Here is a 25926-nt window from a genome sequence, read left to right as displayed (position 1 = left end):
CTTCAGTACTTTCTTATTCAAAGAAACTGGCCTCCGTTGTTCTTGTCGTCCCCCACTGCTATGCTGAAAGATAATGATTTACCACTACAAGCGTCTGACTAATTTTCTACCTCACTTATGTCATGTTGAATTAATAAAACACAGAAAACACATATTTGTTGGTAATTGTAATGATTAACATTGTGTGGGTCTTTTCAGTTTATGTCAGCTTACTTCACTTCGCTGCTACAGTATTCAGCCTCTCATTGACTCAGGAAGGACGGAAAAATGAAATTCGACAGCATACTTGCAGAACTGAACGGATTTGGAAAATTCCAAATCAGGCTAATCTTGATTCAGACACTCTCTCAAGTCACTCTGCCGTGTCACTTCCTGCTGAACAACTTCATGGCAGCTGTTCCCTCTCACCACTGCAACATCAGTGCTCTGGATGATGGAGGCATCTTTAGAAATTTAACTTTACCCCAGAAACTGGCTGTTGGTATTCCAGCAGAGCAGGATGGGACTCGGAGCTCATGTCAGATGTTTTCAAAGCCTCAGTATCAATATCTGTCAGACTCAAACAGCAGTGAGGCTACATCTCGTGTCCAGTGTCATAATGGATGGGTGTATGACAACAGCACCTTTAAATCTACTATTGCCACAGAGGTAAGTGCCTTTGATTTGGTGTGTCAAATCATATGCTTCTACAGAACCATTATTGGGAAAATAATTTGAATTTGTTCAAGAAAAAGTCTTTCTGAACACAAAAATCACAGTTTTAAACAGACATTGCTTGTGGTTGAAGCTGTGACTGAGTACTGTAAATATTATGCATGCAGAAATGAGAAACATGATTTTTAACTTGTAAAAAAACTCACAGTGCTCAGCTTCTATGGAGCCCCTCTGGTGACATGGTAAAAAAAAAAAAAACTAGACGAGCCCTCAGTAGATGGCAGAACCACGCCCATGCATGCAATATGCCAGAAATGTGCTAAGTGACCCCTGTGACCTTGACCTTGATCTGCTGACCTTATACCTATTTCATGGCCACAAATTAGTATTTCGTGTGAACAAATTAGTATTTCGTGGGAATTAATTAGTATTTCATGGGAACAAAGTAGTATTTTGTGCGCGCATTATAGCTATATCGTGGCCACAGGATTTTTTTTTTATACCATGTCACCAGAGGGGCTCTGTAGTTCCACCATGGGCCACTGTAAAATACTTACTGTAATATTTTCTTTGCAGTGGGATCTTGTGTGCAGCAGAAAAGGGATGAACCAGGCAACTGCCACCATTTTCTTCGCTGGTGTGATGGCTGGAGCCCCTTTATTTGGATTTCTCAGTGACAGGTGAGCTTGATAGTTAAAAAATATAGTACATCCTTGTTATGTCCAAAATGTTTTTCCATCTCTTTAGCCAATGTTAGACAACAAAGTGTAAAAAAATACTAATTAAACTCATGATAATAGTAAAATATTTGATAAATTGCTGCACAACAGTTTACATGAAAATTAAAGCATCAATAGCATGCAGAAAACCACGCAAACACACTAACAGGCAGTGAAAATGTTTTTAAAAAGAGGTTTGTTGGTCTAATTTGTTTAAATGTGTATTTTAAACTCTTCTGCAATATACACTATTCAACTAATTAAGTAAAACAAACACAAATCAGTTTATCATGAGATACATGGTAAGACTACGTGTGTGCAATATATTGTACACACATAATCTGAGCCTGTGAATTATGAATACAGGTGATATATTTAATCTAAAGTTCTCAGCAAAATCATTACATTCAGTAAATTGTTTTTATTTCCAGGTTTGGCCGACGGCCCCTTCTGCTGGTATCTTACTTATCATCCTTGACGTTTGCAGTGCTGAGTGCATTCTCAACATCGTATATAATGTTTGTCATCATGAGATTTTTTACGGGGCTGTCACTCGCAGGAATAAGTATCATCTCTCTTGTTTTAAGTAAGTAGGCTAATGCTGAGAAGCAAAGATAACCCTTGACAGAGATAAATAAAAACAAAATGTTGATATAAAAAAGTACATTCTTTGTTAATTTTAAAAAAAATCTGTATTTTTTTTCATGTTAATGTTTCTGCAGCTATTGAGTGGTTTAGCATCGATCACAGGACTTTCGCTGGTATAATCATAAGCTTGGATTGGACACTGGGGAGCTTTCTTATGGTTGCAATAGCATATTGTGTAACTGAGTGGAGGATGCTCATTCTGGCTGTGAGCTCACCCCTGATTTTGGCCACTATTGCTTGGAGGTATTAAAGATGAGTTTATTCAGCTTTGCATCATAAAACACTGAATCTCACCAGATGTCGTTGAGATGCCGAATTGACCTTATTTGTCATTTTAGGTGGTTACCAGAGTCTGCTCGGTGGCTCGCAGCAAATGGGAAGGCAGATGCTGCTCATCATTACATCATGAAATGTGCTGAGATGAACAACACAACCAAGCGTATGGCCAGCATCACACCAATGGTACATCTCAGCAATGATTTTGCTTTGATCAGCTGACAATTGTACTGTTACATAAAAGAAAAAAACTGTGTGTAAGTGATCAGTGTGACTGTGTTTGTCCGACTTTCTTACAGACGTTGTTGGAATCTGCAGAAACTGAGATTGGAGAAAAAAAGTACACTTTTGTAGATCTTTTCAGGACTCCCAATATTAGAAAACTTGCCATTTGCACAGGCATAGTGTGGTAAGTATCAATTATGTGAAAGGATGAAGACATAAATTATTTTGGGAAACCCTTTTACTTAAATGAAAATGTATACCTCTGTGACGTAAAGACTAAAAACTTTCTGTGCGAAGTTCAAAAATATTTCCACTATCATCATCCCTCCCCTCCCTCTAAAATGGTCAGTTTTACATTTCTGTTGTTTTGATGACACAAACCACGTAAAACGTGGTAAATAGTGACATCTTTCTAATGTCGAATACAATGTTATCAATCACGTTGTGTAATATGATATTGAACAAAATATACAATGTGTTGTTTCACTAAAAAAACGATAGATGAAACCAAAAGAACCTTCAGTAACAGTGAGTAATCTATAATCAGTTGTCATATTATCATGTTTGGCTGACATTTGAATGTCAGTGTAGAAAATCTGAATTTGTTTTACATTTTTCAGGTATGGAGTTGCATTTACATATTATGGGATATGTCTGAATATCAGCGGCTTTGGACTAAACCCATACCTCACACAATTCATATTTGCATCCATTGAAGTGCCAATAAAAATCGGTATATATTTCTTCCTGGAGAAACTTGGTAGAAGGCTTAGCCAGATTACTTCCTTGCTGGGAACTGGTCTTTGTCTCTTCATCAACATGTTTGCTTCAAAAGGTCACTTTTCATTGCATGTAATCATTACATTTTATTGCATATTCGGGGTTTTGGCAGTGAATGTCAATCAACTTGTTGAACTTGTTTCCTCAGATCAGTCGGCGGTTCGTACCACTGTCGCAGTTCTTGGAAAATCCATGTCTGAGGCCTCATTTGTAGTCATTTTCCTCTACACTACTGAACTCTATCCTACAGTCGTACGGTTAGTCAACAACAAACTCATGTAGCCAGTTCAAACACAGACATCGACCTTTTATGCTGTTGTGACCACTTGTCCGACAGGCATTCATTAACTCTGTGTTTTTATTTTTCAGTCAGAATGGTTTAGGCTACACATCGGTTTTAGCACGGCTGGGTGTGTCCATTTCCCCACTCATCGTGCTATTGGAGGACGTGTGGCATCTCCTCCCTGCAGTCATCTACTGTGCAGCGGCAGTCTGCTCTGGTTTAGTGGCTTCACTTCTGCCTGAAACATTAAACTCCCGCCTGCCAGAATTCATCGAGGACATTGAGAAACCAAGGTAACGAGGAGATGGTGTTAACATGTAATGTGACATTAAAGCAAACAGTAAAGGATTAGCTGCTACTGCTAAAGCATAATCCAGTCCACCACATGAAGATGCAATTTCAGCACATTTTGCAGTTTACATCATGTCTAACTGAAAAATTTTATCATTTGCTAATGTGAAAAAGAAACAAAATGTTTTCGTATATTGAAGTAATCCATGCTCAAATGATTAACTTGGGTTTTATCTGTATTACAGGACACAATCAACAAGGATGGACGAGACTGAATAAAAATGACACTCATTAATAATGTGACTGTGTTAATGAAGATGTTAATGAAGATGAGGTGATTTTGACCTAGTAGTTTTTACCATGTTTTCAACAATAGAATTGTTCAAAATAAACATCTGCACCCAAAGTGTGTCAACCTGCATTAATCTAAATAAGACCTCATAATTTCGCGGATCGTCTCCCACGAAACCCTCAACAGCTCTGCAAGAATAAAAAACTGATCCACCATTCCACAACCCGGACAGAATTCGCATTGCTCTTCCTGAATCTGAGGTCTGACATTCGGTCGGAGCCTCCCACCCTCTCTATTCTCCCAGCCAGAGTAAACTTTCCCGGTGTGATACCCTGGTAGTTGGAACACACTCTCCGGTTCTCCTTTCTGAAAATGGAGACCATCACCCTGGTCTGCCGCTCTACAGGTACCGTACCCGATGCCCACACAACATTGTAAAGACGTGTCAGCCAAGACAGTCCAACAATGTCCAGAGCCTTCAGCATCTCGGGGCAGATCTCATCCACTCCTGGCGCCTTGCCATCAAGGAGCTTCTTAACTAGCTTGGCAACCTCTGCCACAGACATGGACCAAGATTCCTCCAAGTCTTCAGGCTCTGCTTCCTCCACAGAGGACGTGTTTTCACGGTTCTAGAGTTCCTCAAAGTGCTCTTTCCACCACCCGACAATATCCGCAGTACGAATCAACAGTTCTCCATTCTGACCGCACACAGCCTGGGCAAAGCCCTGCCTCCCCTTCCTGAGGCATTGAATGGTTTGCCAGAACTTCCCTGAGGCCAAAAATAAATAAATTCCTTCTCCATAGCCCGAGTTTTTGCTTCTGCAACTGCCACAGCTTTGACTAGCTGGTACTTGTCAGCTGCTTCAGGAGACCCCTGAGCAAGCCAAGACTAAAAGACCTCCTTCTTCAGCCTGACGGCTTCCCACACCACTGGTGTCCACCAGCAAGTTTTTGGGTTGCTGCCACGACAGGCACCAGTGATCTTCAGGCCACAACTTCGAACAGTCGCCTCTGCAATGGAGGATTTGAACATGGCCCACTCAGATTCCGTGTCCCAAACCTTCCCCGGCATGCAGGAGAAACTCTTCTGGAAGTAGGAGGTGAAAACCACATGGACAGGGGCCTTCGCCAGACACTCCCAGTTCACCTTCACTACACATTTGGGTTTACCAGGTCTGTCTGTCAACCTTCCTTGCCATCGCATCCAATTCACTGCCAGGTCTGATCAGTTGACAGCTCTGCTCCTCTCTTTACCCGAGTGCCTGAGTGTCAGAGACACATGGCCTCAGATCTGATGACACAACTACAAAGTCGATCATCAACTTTTGGCCTATGGTGCTCTGGTAATAACAAAACACCATTGGGGTTCAGATTGGGCTGGCCGGCCCTTCCCCGATTTCTAGCCCAGTAGGTGGTGGGCCAACTGGGCGGTGGCCCCGAGTTTTAGGGCTATGCCAGACCAATCCACATAGAGGCCCAAGGCTCGGCCACCAGGCGCTCTCTCCCCCCACCCCAGTTTCCCTGACCTGAGCGAGGTGGCGGCTTCCCCTGTTGTGGTTTTCATTCAAGTCTTCTGAATTGCTCTTTGTCTGGTCCCCAGGACCATTTTGCCTTTGAGACCCTACCAGGGGCTATACAGGGATACTTAAAGCTGCTGTCCGGAGTTTCCGTTTGTTTTCAATTTATGTATCATTTTTTAACAAAGCTTAAATGTGTTAGTCTAGTTCGATACTATAATATAAAGTTAGTATAACGCGATATGAAAATTTATTCCTGAGCTCCGCCTTCCTCTCATAGACCCCCATGTTATTCCAAAAAGCGCCGGTCGCAGCCGACCAATCAAGTTCGAGCTTCAGCTTTGTCATGCTGTCAATCAACGGTTACGTGCACAGTAAGCAAGCCCATGCAGAGCTGTGGGAGAGCGCCGCACTACGCAACCGTGCGCACATTTGTTTTGCTTGTGGAGGAGAGAGCATCAGGGCTCAGCAACTTCCAGAAAAGTTACCAATCCCACGGCTTGTCAGGCCAAGAGACTGCAGGACGTTTTTTGGCTCGGGGTGCTCACGTCGCTCCCCGACCACGGCCTCCATAGCCCGCCTGGCGGCTTCGTTTAGATGCCCGACCTCTGGAGGAAGATGTTGGGGCGTCTGGGACATACTCTTTGTCAGAGGAGTCATGCAATTCTGAACTCTAGATAGAAATAAATAAACAATACAACACATATACACGTGTAAATGCACTAAGTTTGATAAACAACATCATCGAGAGGGATATACGAGTGTAATCACATATTGAAACTTTACTCGTTCGTCCTAGCAGATTCATGTTATTTTGGTATTAGGACAAGTTAGACTCAATACAGCATTCTAACGTAATTCCTTTATTATTTACTAAATGTACTAAATGTAGAAGAGGGGAAAACAGCAAAACAGGCAAGATACTGCAGCACTCCGGGCACTCCTCTCGTACTGCGCGCGTGCACAAATAAAGGTGCGAAATCAGAGGGACGGAGGGTGGGACCAACAGTGTTTTGGGAGACGCTGCGATTCAAACTCCGGACAGCAGCTTTAAACCCCCTACCACAATAAGATGACATTACATAAGGGAGTATTTCCATGAACAAACAAGTTGATTACATTTTTTTAGATTCATCCAGTGGGAATATATTAGCTATAATTATTTGCTTCATTTTCCACATTTTAATTGATTAAAATATTCCTAACCTCCTAAATGGTAAGCTTTTGGCAATTGAAAGTGTTGTAGTTTCTCTTAGACATTCGAAGATGTGCAAATGTTGAATAAATGTCCGGTGACACTGTTGCTTAAATATAATTTTATTATAAGGAAGAACAGCATTGAACAGACAGAGAGACTGCCCGAACCTCCCCGAACGGCAAGCAGAGATCATATTTAACATCCATCCATCCATCCATTCTCTATACACCGCTTTATCCTCACTAGGGTTGCGGGGGTGCTGGAGCCTATCCCAGCTGAGGCTGAGGCCTTAGTTGGATTAGGTTCATTTTGTCCTTGTATACTATACAATAGTTTTACTTATTTAAACCGACAAATCGAAAAGAGTTGTTTTTACCTTGCTGACATGTTTCGACAGCTTCTGCTGTCTTCCTCAGAGCGTCATCTGACGTTTGGTGACGTGCCCGCCACACTATGAACCAGGTCGAGGGGGCCTACATCCTTTCGCATACCTGGGACACCATCCTCCGGAGACCACCAGACGGCGGGAGGCGTGGTCGGTTTTGACAGATTCTGACGGATCTGTCAAACCGACCACGTGATAAAAAGGACACGTCACCAAACGTCAGATGACGCTCTGAGGAAGACAGCAGAAGCTATCGAAACATGTCAGCGAGGTAAAAACAACTCTTTTCGATTTGTCGGTTTAAATAAGTAAAACTATTGTAGAGGCTGAGGCCTATCCCGGGCGAAGGCAGGGGACACCCTGGACAGGTCGCCAGTCTGTCGCAGGGCTACATATACAGACAAACAATCACTCTCGCATTCACACCTACGCAGGGGCGGCTGGTCAATAGAGGACGCTAGGGCGCCGCCCCCTCTGTCTCACATCATGTAGAGTCACAGCCCTTCCTTTAATAAAACATTTTTAAAATTACATTTACATGTATATCTTATGTTTTGAACAAGCAAAATGGATAATAGAGCCTGTGGAGAGTTACTAAGATGTATAATTTGTAATAAAAAGTCAGATTAGAAACGTCATATCCGGCCTGGGGCGCACTGATCTTTCCCCATTGACTCTCGTTATAACTTTGACATGCGCACTTCATTCCTCTTCAATACAAGACATAGGAGACCGTGGGGCGCAGGCTGACAGCGCCCCACTGAGCAATCAGAGCAATCAGAGGGAGACAGCCTGACACCACCGGCCATGGGGTGGCAGCAGAAGCGAGCGGTTTGTTCATCCGCTTGCCTTCAGTTAAAACTTGCATACAAAAAACAACACAGAATAGAGGTGCTGGCTTTAATCTCTAAAATGTGAGGATTTACTTTTTTAATAATGTAAATAGAAATGTTAGTTGACACAAGTGGCACTTTAGACTGAAAGCCTGTTGATTTTCATATGTTCTGAAATCTGAGGAATTACTGTTTTTCTTTATTTTCATTGTAAATATTTAATGTTAGTTGACAAAGCACTTTGGGCTCAAAGCCTAAGATAAGATAAGATTTTTATTTGTCACATGCACAGTTATACATAGTATAATGCCAAATGGTTCCAGTATTTTTTTTTTCAGGCAAAGTGACAAATTTTTATTGCTTTGATCTTAAATATGCAGATTTGCTGTTTTCTCATTGTCATGTAAGGTTGTTAATGTAAAAGTTAGCTCACAGAAGCACTGTCTGCTTTAAGCCTTATAGTTAGGCTTGTTTTTAACAAGATGTCCAATGTTTGTTGGTTTCACAGGTATGGATTTGTTTTTGTTTATTTGAGTATGTAAATATAAATATGTTGTTCCAAAGATTTTGCTGGACAGAAGAAGCACTTGGCACTCTTTGAAGCTGGAAAAATTAATTGTTTCTTTTTTTATTTTTGAAGTAAAAAAATCGACTTGCATATTTATACATTCTTAATTATAGAAAAGGAGATTTTAAGGGTTTGTGTGGACCAATTACACCTTATCTGGAGCAAATCATATCAAACACTGGGGAGATAAATTCAAATTCACTAGCTGGTAACATTTACGTGCATTTAATTGTCTATTTGACTCAGCAGTAGTGCTTAGGTGTACCCTCGTAGCACATCAAATGGCTGTGAACATAATTTACATCAATTCTTGTATTGTGGTGTTGCCGACTCAGCTATTTGGTTTGGTAAATTAAGTGCGCCCCCCAAGAGAAAAATTCACCAGCCACCACGGGCAATTTAGAGTAACCAATTAACCTCAGCATATTTTTGGACTGTGGGAGGAAGCCGGAGTACCCGGAGAAAACCCACGCACGCACAGGGAGAACATGCAAACTCCATGCAGAAAGATCCCAGGAAAGCCAGGATGGGAACCAGGGATCTTCTCGCTGCAAGGCGAAAGTGCTAACCATTACTCCACTGTGCAGCCCTGGGGGCCTATTTCACGAAGCAGGTTTTACAAACTCTGAGTTTCTTCTACAACTCTGAGTTGATCTACTCTGAGATAGAAAACTCTGAGTTTTCGGTTTCACAACGTCTGATTTGAGTTGGGTTAATCAACTCGGAGTAGTTTGACCCGGAGTTACGCGCGTGCACCGCAAGTCTGAAAAGACAGCATCAATGGAACCCCGATTCGACGAGTCACCATGGAAACGGGGAAACGAAAGGCTGCGTTTTTGAATTGGAAGTTTTTAACGCGCTCATATGGCGAGTTTGAACACGTTTTTAGAAAGAAGTGCAACACCGCTGCAGCTGCAAAAGAGAGAGAGACGGCGTAGAGAACACTGCTGCCCGGATCAATGCGTAAGTTTAAATGTAGTCCTTTGTAATCGTAATAATATTACAGGGAATAACTGTCTGAATGGCAGCCTAGTAAGTTATTTCATTTAGGTGAAATCCCGACGGGGCAGCAGCTTAAGATGAAATATAAAACAGGTCAGACCTCGGCATTATTTCATGGAGGTACTTCATGTTGATCATGTTTTACATTGTAAAGTAGCCTAAATATTAAGTGACTGTTTGACTGTGCAGTTGTTTTATCCACACACAGCCTAAATGTCTGCATCCATATCATGTCCTGCTAAATAATTGAGCCTATTTAAACTAACAGACTTCTGCTCAGCCAACAGAAAGAAAGCAGATGCCTGTAAAACAGTGGTATAAAATGTCATGGATGCATATATATATATATGCATATATATATTATGGCATGCCGTTTAGGAAATTATATATATAATGAAACTTGATATATATATAATGAAACTTGATATATATATAATGAAAGTCGATATATATATAATGAAACTTGATATATATATAATGAAACTTGATATATATATAATGAAAGTCGATATATATATAATGAAACTTGATATATATATATATATAATAAAAGTCGATATATATATAATGAAACTTGATATATATATAATGAAAGTTGATATATATATAAGGAAAGTATATCGACTTTCCTTATATATATATCAACTTTCATTATATATATATCAAGTTTCATTATATATATATCAAGTTTCATTATATATATATATCGACTTTCATTATATATATATCAACTTTCATTATATATATATATATACTTTCATTATATATATATCAACTTTCATTATATATATATCAAGTTTCATTATATATATATATCGACTTTCATTATATATATATATATCAACTTTCATTATATATATATCAAATCTTTTTTTCCTACCGAGCCCCGGAAGGGACATGTCCGTATGGCGAAGCGACAATGAAGGACACTCACCCGGACGAGAATTTTATTGAGTTTTATTTTGAAATCGGCCTGAAATACACAGACATTCAAGCAGTGCGATGCGCTAAGAGTCTGCCATGCAGACCAGCGATCCTGATAATGGTAAGTTTTATTTCTCCAACATCCTGCTGTTATCCTACTATGAATACGCTAGCTACAACAGTCCCACATCAGTATTATGAACGTTCCGCCAGCTAACGCGGTCCGGACACCGGATCACTGATTAGAGGTTGGCGTTGAACTATTGTTTGCCAGCCAGTTAGCCGCTGGTAAGCTAACAAGCTATGAAACAACTCCTTATAAAACCGGAGGAAAGCAGCAGCAATATTTCAGTCCAAGACCTGTATTCAGAACCTCCCACGCTGTTACACAATGACCCATTATTCATATTACTGAACTATATGGTTATCATTGAAATTTTCCTTGAAGAACCAGTGAACTCTTTGCGAACACATTTTAATTTATGTGTTGATTATGTTTCGTATCAGTAATACAAGTCTAAAAAACTGATTCAAATGATCAAGTTAACACAATGAAGTAAAGAGTACTGGTAATCTGCAGCTATTTTCATAATTTCAAGGTAAAATTCTGATGTGTGATTTTCTAGCTTTGCAGATGTGGAAATCCAATGCACTGATTTCTTATACACAGATGCTTTTGGTGTTTTTTGTTGTAAAATAAAACAAGGCATTTATCACTGTTGGAAATGATTACAGGTATTATTTGTAACACTTTCTAACATTGTATGGACAAAGCAATAAATCAGTTAATGGATAAAATCATTTGTATTACAGATGCTATCAACAGCATGTCTTGTTCATTTTATTTAGTTGTCGGCCTTGGATGATGAGGTCCAGTTACCAGGAGCACTAGTCTGCAGCTTACTGGTTCCGTCCTGCAGCTCCTCCACGCCGTCCTCCTCTCTACAGACCAAATCAAGTAAGATCTGTTTAGACTATGCAGACATCAACATGATCAGTATGTTATCTTTTGACCCATCCTAAAATCACAAAATAGAACATTTACTTTAAGTTAACTGTGTTTATGAAAATAGAAAATAATTACTGACAACTAGTACTTTTTGGTGCTTTTATGCAGGAAAAGGGAACCAGGAAGCTGCTGTGGATCCTCTGCAGTATCTGGAGAGGTCAGAGGAACGGTTCTTGGAACAGATCGGAAGACACCAAGACGTGACCTCTGCCATGCTCCAGAACATCCAGAAGATGAATGAAAACCTTGGTTGCACTGATGGGACGCATGGTGTCGGTGCTGGAGCAACTGTCCCAGAATTAAACTGCATTGTTGACTATTGGCTTTTCTAGAAAATAAATCTTTTTTAGTACTTCACCTGTTTTGTATTTTACCCATGCACTTTGGGTGAATAAACAGAAATTTGTGATGAGATGCAAATTTTGTCTGTAATCTACAGAGACTTTATTCAGTGTTCAGTGCACACTTTTGTTACACACATTTTGACAGATAAGCAGTTGTGCTTTTCAAGCAGATTTTAGTCAGAAACATCAGTAGCATATGTTTTTTTTTACTGTTACACCAATCTAGGTAGATAAACTGCACTACTGCAGCAGATATATTATTGAAATGTGCTTCTATTATGTGTCTACATACACTGCTCACAAATAGTTATTCAACTTTTGGGTGAAATTGATGGAAAATATAAAAAGTGCATGCTGTAGTGATATATCATAAAAGTAGGGTATTTAACTAGAAACATGCAATAGTGATTTCCTCATTTCAAAAAATTTTATTGAATCAAAAGCTAACAACAGTGGAGGGTATGTCACAATAAAAATGTCTCAGTTTGGACAGAACAGCAGCCTTCAGCTGAAATCCAGTGCAATTGTGTCCCACCAGTGGCGTGATCATGGATGTGTCCAGGCAGTAGCTGACCTCTGCCTCGTAATTAGCCTTAAGACCAGCTATAAAGATAAACATAGATATTATCATTATCATCAACATATGGTGCATGTGTTTAACCTTTAAGCTATGTAGGGATGCAAATGTAGTCGAAGCTAAGTAGCTAAGCTAATGCTAACACGTTCAGTGTTCAGAATCAAAACATCTCTAAAAATTACCTGTTTTCTCAAACGTAGTCGCCGTTCCCTGTGACAACCATGAAGACAGATAGATAATCACAGAAGAGCTCATCTGAAGAGCAAATGTCCAATAAGGTTCCTGTTTTTGTTTGCCATGTCCTTCCAGGGCTCAGTAGGAAAAAGTCTGAATATATGGAATGAAACTTTGAATAGATGGAATGAAAATCTGAACATTCTATATTCCGACTTTCATTATATATATATCAACTTTCATTATATATATATATCAACTTTCATTATATATATATCAACTTTCATTATATATATATCGACTTTCATTATATATATATATCAAGTTTCATTATATATATATCAAGTTTCATTATATATATATATCGACTTTCATTATATATATATCAACTTTCATTATATATATATATCAAGTTTCATTATATATATATATATCAAGTTTCATTATATATATATCGACTTTCATTATATATATATCAAGTTTCATTATATATATATCGACTTTCATTATATATATATCAAGTTTCATTATATATATATCGACTTTCATTATATATATATCAAATTTCATTATATATATATCAAGTTTCATTATATATATATCAAGTTTCATTATATATATATCGACTTTCATTATATATATATCAAGTTTCATTATATATATATCGACTTTCATTATATATATAATTTCCTAAACGGCATGCCATAATATATATATATATATATATATACATACACCTTGTAATTGTAAGTAGGCAACACTCCAAAGATTTATCCAAATGGTAGTTTAAGTGTACTGAAACATGTCACTGATCTAGGATGAAGAGGATGAAACTGTGTCTGCTGCCTTTACAGAGGGGGATCCAGAAAGGCATATAGAGGTATGTTACTGATAGTTCTCTTCTCATTCAGATTTTGGGTGGAATATAGAGTGTGACATTTAGCCTACACTGAAGTATTGCACATTCTCATCCTTTTTAACAGAGCATGGCTGGACAGCAGCAGGATGGTCCCTCATCTTCCACTGCACAGACTGACACAGTGAGATGGATGTTCAGGAAACACCAGAGCTTCATTCTGTGGAATTCATGTGCAACTGTATAACTGAATGTCCTCTATGTATTCCCAGTTATCAGTAAAACAGATTTACAAACTGCATTTGCTGAGAAAAATCCAAAAAACAGATTAGGAGGGCAGATCTGGAAATTGAAATACTGGAGCACAAGTTAGAGGTGGGTGATGGTCACAGGTGAATTATGTTAACTATTGGAACATTAACTGAACTATCTCTTTTATTTGTAGGAAATAAAGAAGACCAAATGAAATGTGTATCATGTCTTTATTTGCTGTGGTGGTGATGATGGTGACTTAAATTCTAAAGTGATTATTGCATACGGTGTCTCTGACTGCTCTGCTGTCCTGGATAGCTGCAGGTGGATGGGCTCATCATCTGGGTCTTCAGTTTGTAGGCCAGGGTGTTGCTCTCCTCTAATAGTGGTAATATTATGAAGAACACATACCACAGTAATATCACAGGCCCTCTCAGGGGTCACCCTGAGGAGACGTAGGCTCTGGAAACGGGCTTTCAGCAGGCCTATGGTCATCTCCACCCGGGCTCTGGTCCTGCAGTGAGCCCGGTTGAAGTTCTGTTGGGGGCCTGGTTCAGGGTCAGGGTATGGGGTCGTCAGCCTGGGTTGGCATGGTAACCCCTGTCACCCAGCAGAAGGCCATCAAACTCTCCTGTAATGTATAGTAGATACATCAGAGCATATTAAAGGAGGGAGACAAGAGAATTCTATTGTGAAAATCTTTAGGCTGCTGACCACGCTGCAGTCTGTTGCTCAGGTTAGACTCTCCATAAATCCTGGAGTCGTGAACAGACCCAGACCACTTGGCCTCCACATTAAAAATGATGTATGCAGCATCACATATGATCTGGACAGTGCAGAGAATGACAGATGTTGAACTATGATGCAGTCTTTAACATTTAGAAACAGCAGTCAGTCTACCTGTAGCCTACCTGCACATTTATGCTGTGAATGGACTTCCTATTCATGATGCGAGGGAACTGTGATGGGGATGTGTGTGCATCTATGCAGCCAATCACACAGAAAACTTTTCTGACTGTCCTGCATACAGTTGTCTAACTGTAGTGCTCTGCATCTCCGACATCATATAAAAACTTTCATTTGAAAAGAACCGCAGCGCAACACACAATATCTGCTGGATGTGAAAGCATGACTGCGGCTGGTAATGTAAATGTAAGGACGGATTAGGTTGTTTATGTAGATTATGGACTTGAAACGATTACGAAACGGTACCGCTCAAACCGATAATTGTCCGGAAATGCGAGAACATTTATGCGCGGTCTGATAACAATCTACCGACAAATATTTAATTATCTGTGCAGTAATGCTGCTCCTTTATCCACTGGATCGTTAATAAAAGCTGTTCTACACCAAAACTCGCTCGCTTACTGACTGAATGAATGAGGAAATGAAACAGCGTGTGTGGCTGAAAGAGGGCGGAGATGGAGAGAAACTCGAGGTTTTCTCAGATAAACCTGCTGGCGAGCAGGTTAGAGTCATAGAGTCTGTTACTGCGGTAACTGACCGAGAGTTGAAGTTATCCCTCTTTGTGAAACAGGCTCGAGTTACCCCGCATTCCCTGGTTAGAGGTACCTCGCTTCCTGAAATGGAAAACTCTGAGTTTCCCTCATTTCAGGGTTAACAAACTCAGAGTTTTCACTAAACCTGCTTCGTGAAATAGGCCCCTGGTCAATCTTGCTATATGGATGTGAAACGGGGACAACATCAAACAATATGCAGAAGAGACTCCAGGCAACGGAAGTGTGGTTCCTACGAAGAATGCTAAAGATATCTTGGGTCGAAAAAGTAACAAATGAAGAGGTGCGTACAAGAGCAAATATGAAAAGAACAATGCTGGCAACCAACAAATCGAGAAAAATTAATTCCTAGGACATGTGATGAGAAGGAATAGCATGGAGAATCTTGCAATGACAGGCAACATAGAAGGGAAAAAAGCAAGAAGATGGCATAGAATGACATATTTTGACAACATCAAGGACTGGGCAAATACATCAAAGGCTAGCACTGTACTACATGCAACTTATGACAGAAAAGAGGAAAGACATGGTGGTCAACGTGATTAAGCAAGACACCTAAGAAGAAGAAGAACTTAACACCTCCAGTGAAATGATTTGTGGCCAACCAAGGAATGATTCACTAAATGCATCACAATTTAAAGGTTTGCTATTGCAAAACTTGAAACTGTTTCTCAGGCAACTATGTATGAAAGTGACACTGCACACGTTTAATGTCATAATGCCATCAGATGCTTGAACACTAAAGACAACGTATTTTGCTTGTGAGATAGCATTTTTTTTTTAAGAAATAAAAAAACCCAACTCTGGCTTGTAAGTTATTACTTTTGTTCTCATGCATAGCCCAAATTATACAAGACCTTTCTACAGTCCACACTGACACTTTTCAATCACTTTTGTGTTCTAACATAAAAAAATTTAATTTGTCATCATAAATAAAAATTGCACGACGCAGATATTGAATGCGTGGACATCAAGCATCGAACAGGGGTTGATATTTCAATGAGCTTGGACTGGAGTATTAATAATGCCTAGAGCCTTTTCTGGCCTATTTTGTGAGGGACTGGAGGTACCTGACTGCCACTGTAACCATCCCGCTGCTGGTGGTAGTAAGGAGAAATTAACAATTGAACTTTCAACCAAAACAAATAATTTTCTGGATGGCTGAGAAGTAATGGAAAAGTGAACAATGCTCATTAAGCCATTAGACAGTGATTACTGATTACATCAACTAGTGCAAACCAGCTGTCAGAGACTGTTTGATCTGGGTTCAGACAAAGAAGAGGTATTTTGCTGTTTCCAGAGCAGCAGTAAACTCAAAACATGAAGTTTTACTGAGAACAAGTCTTTTCTGCTCAAACCCAACATTTCATGATACAAACCAGAAGGTGGTGCTGTAACACTGCAACACAACTTCAGTGTGCTTTATTCGATCCAACGTGTGATTCTACTGCTGATTTAAAAATGACGTTATGTGCTTTAGAAACTCTGCATTTATCATCTGCATTACAAGTGCAATAATATTCAGATAATTTCAAAACCTACACAGCAAATGCCACAATGTAGGTTATTGTATAGGTGACACATTAAGATAATCTTAAAAGCCACTGATCAGCGAGCCATCCATTGACTAACATTTAGAGATTCTCATTTTTGTTGGAACCAATAACATACCACACTTCTAAAATACTATAAAATGTTATCTCCTACACTACTGGGATCAATTACACAGGATAAGCCAACTTGTAAAGGAAAAATTACTCTTTCAACTTTCTAATGTACCTCCTAGCAGCTGTCACCTGACATTGTCCTAAATTATCTTCCAACAGGCAGACGGTGTAGGAGGAAGACATGCCAGGACTCTCTGCTCTGGTTGAGGTTAGACATTGTCTATTATGACTTGACTAAGCAGACTATTTGTCTCTATACTAGTCTGAAATCTAAATCTGACCTTCTCCCAACTACAATATATACCCAAAGATCAGAGAGAACCCTGAGAATTGTTGCTCTGTTGGTGTCACTTCTCCTGATATCAGTAAACGTTATTCACAACTTAAGTCATCTGAGTCTCCACTGTGTCTCTCTGTGTCTGCCTCCTCATTCTCTCTCAACCTCACTGAACTTACACAACACAACTCAGGTTTTTATCTAATTGATGAATTCATTTGCAGTCACAAAACTAACAAATCTGCTGCTGCATTGCTGAAAACATGACGGGATTCTTTTTTAAACTATGGAGTAGGCCACTGTCTGCCATGTCCATCACAGAAAACGCAGTTGCACAGAAAATATGAAGGTTTCATTTAAAATGCCAGAGGAAATTTAATTATTAAAATCAGAAAAAATGGAGGACCAAATGTTGTATCATTATGCCTGTAGAGGCTAAGCCAATGCTTGAATCCCCTGAGGTGCTTCACCAGGATGTAAATAGTTGACACGCCGACAACTTTACCGCATCTGATGAAGAGAGCCGAGACCAATGCTTGCGGTTCCAATAATCTGCGTTTATTACTCCAAATAAGTGTAATCCAACAGCTTTAATCTAAACAAACAATTCATTGTTACCGGCTTTTCAGCGGCAGCTTCAACGGCGGTCAAAACTGTTTTTTCCTTCCGGGCGGAACACCTACCCGGACAAAGATTGGTTCCTATTTATAATAACTCGAGCTCCTACACACCAGCCCCTAATTGTTACTGGCGAGCAGACATAACAATTCAAATACATACATTACAAAAGGAGCCAAATGCAAAAACTTCAATAACCATAAATGTACATCACATTACCCATTTGTCTATACCTCATGCAATAAACAAAGTTTAATTACAGGTCTTTCAACAATATTAGTTTTGGTCTGTAGCTTAACAGAACGCACCAGACCCCCTTTGTCAGGAAAAACCTCCAGTACTTTGCCAAGAGGCCAGGAACCACGTGGAGCTGAGGCATCCATGATTACAACGATATCACCAACAACTAGACTCCTCTTTTTCTGATTCCATTTCTGTCTCTCTTGCGACAGTGGGAGGTACTCTCTGACCCATCTCTTCCAAAACAGATCAGACATGTATTGAACTTGTCTCCAGCGACGCTTCACATACATATCTGAAGGTTCAAAGAGTCCAGGGGGCAAAGCTGGCTTCCCTTTCAGCAGAAGCAAATGGTTCGGTGTGAGAGATTCTAAATCATTGGGATCATCAGACAGTCTGGTTAAGGGGCCATCATTAAGTATGGCTTCCACTTCACACATCACCGTGTTAAGCCCGTCATCATCCGATGTTTGCTGGCGCAAAACTGAATTCAACACACGCTTCACAATGCGTATCATGCGCTCCCAGATACCACCATGATGGGACCCTGCTGGTGGGTTAAAACTCCATTCCACACCAAACGGAATCAGAGCGCCTTGAATCTGCTTGTGATTCAGTTCAGCAAGGGCTTCCCTGAGCTCTCTCTCTGCTCCAACAAAGTTGGTCCCATTGTCTGATCTGATGTGACAAACTTGACCTCTCCTACTGATGAACCGACGGAGGGCGTTTATACATGCATCAGTCCCCAGTGAGTTTGCCACCTCCAAATGAACGGCTCTGCTTGCCAAGCAGGTGAATATCACGCCATACCGCTTGCAGGTTGCTCTACCTCTTCTAATTTCGACTGGCCCAAAATAATCCATGCCAACATTAGTGAACGGAGGTAGATCTGGAACAACCCTCTCCTTTGGAAGGTCTGCCATTTTTTGCTCCATCAGTTTACCATTGAAACGCCTGCAAAAGGTACACTCAGCTATAACCTTCCTCACAGCTGAGGTAGCATTACTTATCCAATACTTCCTTCTCAGCACAAAGAGCGTATGGTTTCGACCACTGTGATCCAAGAGCTGATGATAATGCTTTAGAATCAACTTGGATATGTGTTGATCTTTAGAGAGAATAAGTGGATGTTTTTCTTCTAAAGGCATTGCTCCCTTGCTTAGTCTCCCTCCAACTCTCAAGAGCCCATCTTCCCAAATTGGGTCCAGTTTGTATATGGAACTCTGTCTGTTCACCGTTCCTTTTCCAGATGACAAGGAAGAAATCTTAACACCAAATCTTTTGCTGTTGACAATAGCGAATGATGGACAACTCAGCCTCCAGCAGATCCTTTGGGGTTAAGATGGTACTCCTCAGTGCGATGGCTGCCCTTGGTCTTTCCATCAGATCTACTCGTGCATTATTAGAGGCTCTCCCATCCCGTCTCCAACGACTGAGTTCCACCAAGACTGCCTTCAGCCTGAGAAACCATGCCACTGACACTTTAAGTCTCCTCCAATCTGAGAAGTAAGTCAGAAGATGATCTGTGGCATTAAGTGGAGCATCAACAACAACGTTAACCAAAGTATCTCTTTTGACCAGCTCTTTCAAATCATTTGCTCTTTGTTTCTCTGAGATGGTTTGCAGGACTGCGCGACTGTTACTGACCCACTTCTCCAAAATGAAACCACCTTTCTTACAGAGATTTCGTAGATCCCAGATTACTTCCATTGCTTCATCCTCAGAACTCACACTCATCAAACAATCATCCACATAAGAGTTTCTTTTCACAGCTTGAACAACTTTTGCAGGAAAATCAAACTTGTTATCATCTGCTGTCTTCCTGAGTGCATAACTTGCACAACTGGGAGATGAAACTGCTCCAAACAAGTGCACCGTCATTCTATACTCCTTGAGCTCTTGACGGAAGTCTCCATTTGGCCACCATAGAAAGCGAAGAGCATCTCTGTCCTGCTCTGGCACTTTCACTTGATAGAACATGGCCTGTCTATCACCCATGAAGGCCACAGGGTGCTGTCTAAACCTAGTGAGGACACCAAGCAGCGAGCTTGTAAGGTTTGGACCTTGCAGTAACTCATTATTTAATGACGTGCCTTGACATGTGGCGCCACCATCAAAGACAACTCTAATAGAACCCTTGATAAACACTGTGATATGGAATGTACCAGACCTTTCCACTTCTTCCCTGCATCTGCTCCTGCGGTACAGGTTCAGCATACCCCTTTCCAGTTATCTCTTTGACGTATGTTGAATACTCCTTGTGCAGTTGTGGATTTTTCAGAAATTTATTTTTCAATCCAAGCAATCCTTGCTTTGCCACTGCAAAGTTTTTTGGAAGTTGCACATTAGGATTCTTAAATGGTAACTTCAAACAGTACCTCTCATCCTGCAGGGTTGTAGAGGATTCCATGATTTCCATGAATCTTACATCTTCTCTAGACATTTCCGTACCCACTGAAGTCTTCTCATTGAAGTCATGGTTATATTGATTGTTCAACATGTGTTCAAGTGTCTTCACAGAAATCCTGTTAACAACAATAGAAGGAAGCATCACATTACTGTTGCTGCCATTACCACCTAAAGGACCATTGATGACCCAACCCAACACTGTTCTTATAGCATATGGGCCATCACCACAGCTGTTGACAATCTCCCATGGTTTTCAGAAGAAAATGAGTCTTTGTTCCTGTCATTTTCAACCTTTGCATGAGATGTTCTGAACAAAAGGTTGCTGTACTGCCAGGATCCAAAAAAGCATAAGTCTTTATGATCTCGTTTCCTTTTGCAGACTTAACTTGCACTGGAATAATAGAAAGTAAGCACTGATCCTTTCCAGCCCCTGTACGACCACACAGCTGTGGGGGAGTCTTTGGTTTAGTCCCTGGTGACTCAGCCGTTTGTTCAGACTGCCCAATGCGCTTCTGGATATGAAGCGGAGTCGGATGCTGTTGATCGCACACCTCACAGTGCAAACGTTTACCACACTCACGGCTTATATGTCCAAAACATAAGCATCCAAAGCAAACTCCTTTTCCCCTCAAGAAACGGATCTTTTCTCTGTGCTTCTTATTGTTAAACTGTTGACATTTCTCCAACAGGTGAGCACGAGAACAGTACAGACAACACAAGCTCTCCTTCTTATTGATGGTATTTCTTGCTGGTTTCTCGTCCACAGCCTCCATAGATGTTACTGTAGTGGCAAAACTACTTCCTTTCACTTTATACTTCGACTGTGACTTCAGTTTGTTGAGATGTTTTAACCCAACTGTGCTTTGCGCTACACATTCCAAATCTCCAAAGATTGGATCAGAAAGTATTGTAACATGTTTTTCCAAAAAAGTCACCACGTCCCCGAAATGAGCTCTGTCATCCGTGGCTTCCAAAATGTCATGGGCCTTGCCTCTCCATCGCTCCCTGAGCTTGAATGGCAACTTTGACAAAAGTGTTTTCATATTGGTTGGCATGTCCAACTCCTGCATATAATACAGCTCTTCCATGACATTACAGCAGCCATGCAAAAACATGGCATAAGCTTGCAAGGCTTTGACATCTTCGGACTTTATTGTTGGCCAGGCTAAAGCTTTTTCAATGTATGCTCTAGCAATCTTGTACTCACTGCCAAAATGTTCTTGTAGCAACCCTTTAGCAACAACATAGCCACACTCAGGAGCCATGTGCTAGCAGCTACGAACCAACTCCTTTGGCTGTCCTGCTGTGAACTGTTCAAGATAGTATAAGCAATCAACTTTACTCGCTTTGTCTTCAACTCCTTGTTCAAATGCTTTGATGAAAGCTTTATACTGAAGTGGATCACCTTCATACACCGGAATATCCCATGCAGGCAAGTACAGTAAACGCTGCTGCTGTAAAAGGGCAGTTGTAATCTCATTTTGTCTGTGCAAGACTGTGACAACATCTCCAGGTGGTATTGGAACGTTTTGTTGAGGATTCATATTTCCAGTGTTTTCTCTATTCCGCCAAGCTGTTGTTGTACTATTTTGCAGAGACTGTGTTGGTTGCAAAGACGTTTGATGATGTGTGCCAGTACCCCAATTCAACATGGCTTTCTGAGTTTCGATTTTCTTAGGCCTTGTATCCATTGTTGATTGCATGTTCTCTGTGAGTGTCCCACATGTTCTTTTTCCTTTGGAAGTTGCAGGTTCATACTCCTTAGCCATAGGGTCAAGGATGTTACATTTTGCCATTTTCCTCTTCTCCTTTTCAAAATAAGAGTTCATACCATTAGAAGCTGCATGAGAAGAACCTTGCCCTTCTGAGGCCTGCAAAACTGCCACCTTAGCAGTGGTGACAGTCAGCTGGGTTTCCAGTTCCAGCTCTTCCTTTCTCCTCTTTATTTGTTGCTCCTGTACTTCCAGCGCATGTCTCTCCTTTAAAGCTGCCACACGAGCAACAAGTGCAGCTCTCTCTGCTGCAACTTTAACTCTAGCTGAGGAAGTGGTGCTTGACTTATGGCTGCTGGTTTCACTTTTAGTTGAAATTCCACCCACATTCGAAACACTGTCATTGGGATTGACATCCTCTGGCTCAGAAATTCCACCATCATTATTAATAGCAGCAATTTCCGACACACCATTGCTACGTAGCCAGCCCTTTGTGTTGACAATAAATTCATCATTAAACATCATCTTTGCTTTAAACCATATTTCGTGTTTGCCCTGTTCATGTTGTGGCAATAAACCCAACACAGAACCATGAATGGACCTTATGTCATCACATAGCTTCATAAAATCATCAAGACCATTTTGCACGTCGGACCCTTTGCATTTTTGCATCAAATATTGTACAGTTTCTCTTAACTTAGCAGCTTTGTTCAGCTTAGCTTTTCTGTCACTTTGCAATCTCTCTAACTTTTGCTCAAGGGCTTTAGCAGAGAGTTTGCTCACTCTTTTCGTCTGTTGTGTGTCACTACAGCTGGTCACTGCGTCCAGTTTACCATCTGTGGACACACCCACGCCAAAATGTTTGTCCCCGTCCGCAACGCGCTCTTCCATTTAAATAGCACTGACAGAGTCAACCACGTCAAACAATGACGTAACGTTATTGTTTTTTGTCCATCCTCTTCGGCAACCAATGCATTGGAATTACGCTATTATGTGTGCACACAAACTTTATGGCCATTCATATCTATGGTAGCGCTACCCATACCTTGTCCAGAAGAATGCTGCTCCGTGATCCATATGAACGAAATCCCTCGGCGTCCTCCGCGCTGCCCACGCCAACAAACGAAACACCACACGATGGCTCCTCACCCGGTTCCGCTGGCTCTCCCCTCTCCAGCGTCCTCTCCGGCAGGTAAGCAAACAAGGTGCCGCTATGATGGCGTACCCCTCTCCGGCGTCCTCTCCGGCAGGTGAGCTGACAGGTGTAGCTGGCGAGGCTGCTCAAGCTCACAGCCTGCTCACATACGGCTCTAATATTGTCTTTCGCTCGTCAAACAAGAGCGCACTTTCTGTCAAAAGTCCAGTGTTGACTCGAAACAGTTTTGACTTGAATGTAGAGGCTAAGCCAATGCTTGAAGCATAGGCGTTTCTAGCCCATTTTTGGGGGTGCTCAAGCACCCCTAAATTGAATCCCAGCACCCCTAAAGTTTGAGAGATTTTTTTTATTGCATGGCCTTTTTTTTTTTTTTTAACAAACCAGAAAAGTGTAAAAATCATACAGTACTTGGTTGATACATAATGTTTTAAAAACAAAAATACAGCACTCCTCTCCCCCTATCTTGTCTCAAAAATGATTTGATCCCGCCCAACTTGGGCTCTGAGGCCTCTACCTGCAGAGCTAAGCGCTGCCTCCCACAGAAGCACATGTTCCGTAGTAGTGTAAGTACCTAGTTTGAATCAGGATACGTGGCACAATTCTTAACTTCTACCATTCAATACCAACACATTATTATCATTACAAGTCCTTGTTTTTGCTGCATTTAATTACATGTCACTGTTTATGTTGTTAGGTAGGAGTTAGCAGACGTTTATTCCAGCTAGCAAACGTTACAGGTCGTCAGTGTCTGTTTGAACTGGACTGAGACAAGCTAGCTGTTGTGTCAGTGCATGTGTTAATATTAAAGCCAAGGTGCTACTGACTAGCTGACTGACTGGATGCCAATTAACTCCTATTGTGTGTGTGTGTGTGTGTGTGTGTGTGTGTGTGTGTGTGTGTGTGTGTGTGTGTGTGTGTGTGTGTGTTCTTGTACTTGCTACATTGTGAGAACCATTTTCTGCATTTAACTATCAAAGTGAGGACATTTTTACAAAGTGAGGACATTTTGGCCGGTCCTCACTTTGAAACAGCCATGTTTGAGGGTGAAGACTTGTTTTTAGAGAACAGGTATGAATTGAGGTTTGGTTAGGGTTAGGGTAAGGATTAAGTTTAGGCCATCAGTTGTGATGGTTAAGGTTAGGGTAAGGCTCTAGGAAATGCATTACGCCTATGGATGTCCTCACTAAGATAGAAGTACAAACGTGTGTGTGTGTGTGTGTGTGTGTGTGTGTGTGTGTGTGTGTGTGTGTGTGTGTGTGTGTGTGTATACAGACAGACAGACAGACAGCCTCATGGACATAAGATTGATTTTTTTTTTTTAAAGAGCCAGGTTCAGGTAAGAGTGTAAGATCAAATGGTCTATCTATCATGAGTGATGTTGTAAGTTGGATCAATGTATCAGTGTTTATATCTCTTATTAGATATAAAATGCATTGTTTGGAAATTTGCCTTTAGGTTGACAGTACAAAGAGAGAGACGACATTATTTATTTGTATTCTTATTGGTATTTTTTCATATTTATGTAATTTTTCATCTAGTTGAATGCAATCTATTTGTGATTGTTAGTCCAAAGAGGGAGAGATGAAAAAGGGGAAGGAGAGGAGAGAGTGCAAGGTCAGGAAGAACCAGGTAAGAACACAAACAGAGAATAGAGGCAAGCAAAACAGTAACTGTTAAGATGACAAAGAAGAACATTCCATTCACAATATAATTTTACATATATGTCATGGAAGTTATGTGTTCTCCCCACATTAAATGCTTTCCAGAAGCACACTTAACAGATATCAGTGGACTTCATTTTAAACAGGACGTCTTCATTACATTTTCCTAATTATCTATATGCTTTACTATTTGCTTAATTTCACTATAGAAGGAGGAGAAGAACAGGGAGAGACTCTGGGAGATAAGAGAGAACAGACCAGGGAAAGAGATGCTGTGCATCGCTTTTCAAATAAAAGTCAAAAATTAAGTCCAAGGTCCATTTTTGATGTTTTTGGTACTCAGTATAGGGGGCTAGTTTACTCCACAAACATACATGCTGTTTATGTGTATGTTAAGGAGCTGCTGCATCTAAATTAGTCACTTTTCCCAGAAATTAGGGTTGTGGTTTCTTTTAAGATTCCAGGGCATTTCTCCTTTGCTGTGACTCAGCATTTAAATACCCTTTATCAGATTGGATGGTTTAGTCACAGACCTTTTCAAAAAGTGTTATGCTTTTCTTTGACAAATGTGGGAATGAAATTGCATTAAAAAGTACTAAACAGTGAAATTTATCTTGCCTGGCCAGGCACCTCTGGGTGCTCGGCACCCCTAAACCTCTGATCCTAGAATCGCCCCTGGCTTGAAACCCCTGAGGTGCTTCACCAGGATGTAAATAGTTGACACGCCGACAACTTTACCGCGTCTGATGAAGAGAGCCGAGACCAATGCTTGTGGTTCCAATAATATGCGTTTATTACTCCAAATAAGTGTAATCCAACAGCTTTAATCTAAATAAACAATTCATTGTTACCGGCTTTTCAG

General features: G+C 40.7%; 1 protein-coding gene and 1 long non-coding RNA gene across 2 annotated transcripts; both read left to right on the top strand.

Moving 5' to 3' along the window:
* The first annotated feature begins 267 nt into the window (after positions 1 to 267).
* On the top strand, positions 268 to 3882 carry LOC110961036 (solute carrier family 22 member 7-like). Its single transcript, XM_022208488.2, has 9 exons — positions 268 to 648; positions 1231 to 1334; positions 1805 to 1959; positions 2096 to 2264; positions 2360 to 2483; positions 2597 to 2706; positions 3143 to 3357; positions 3451 to 3559; positions 3672 to 3882. The coding sequence occupies exons 1-9, from the start codon at positions 268 to 270 to the stop codon at positions 3880 to 3882; spliced, it is 1578 nt and encodes a 525-aa protein (XP_022064180.2).
* Positions 3883 to 9362: 5480 nt separating this feature from the next.
* LOC127533407 (uncharacterized) lies at positions 9363 to 14023 on the top strand. The gene is made up of 3 exons (XR_007941153.1): positions 9363 to 9632; positions 13517 to 13579; positions 13683 to 14023. It is a non-coding gene; the product is annotated as an uncharacterized LOC127533407 (long non-coding RNA).
* Positions 14024 to 25926: the final 11903 nt, after the last annotated feature.

Source organism: Acanthochromis polyacanthus, chromosome 3 (genome assembly GCF_021347895.1).
Source record: "Acanthochromis polyacanthus isolate Apoly-LR-REF ecotype Palm Island chromosome 3, KAUST_Apoly_ChrSc, whole genome shotgun sequence".
In the NCBI taxonomy this organism is placed as follows: domain Eukaryota; kingdom Metazoa; phylum Chordata; class Actinopteri; family Pomacentridae; genus Acanthochromis; species Acanthochromis polyacanthus.
The sequence above is the reverse complement of the archived record's forward strand: the minus strand, read 5'-3'. Positions and strand labels throughout refer to the sequence as shown.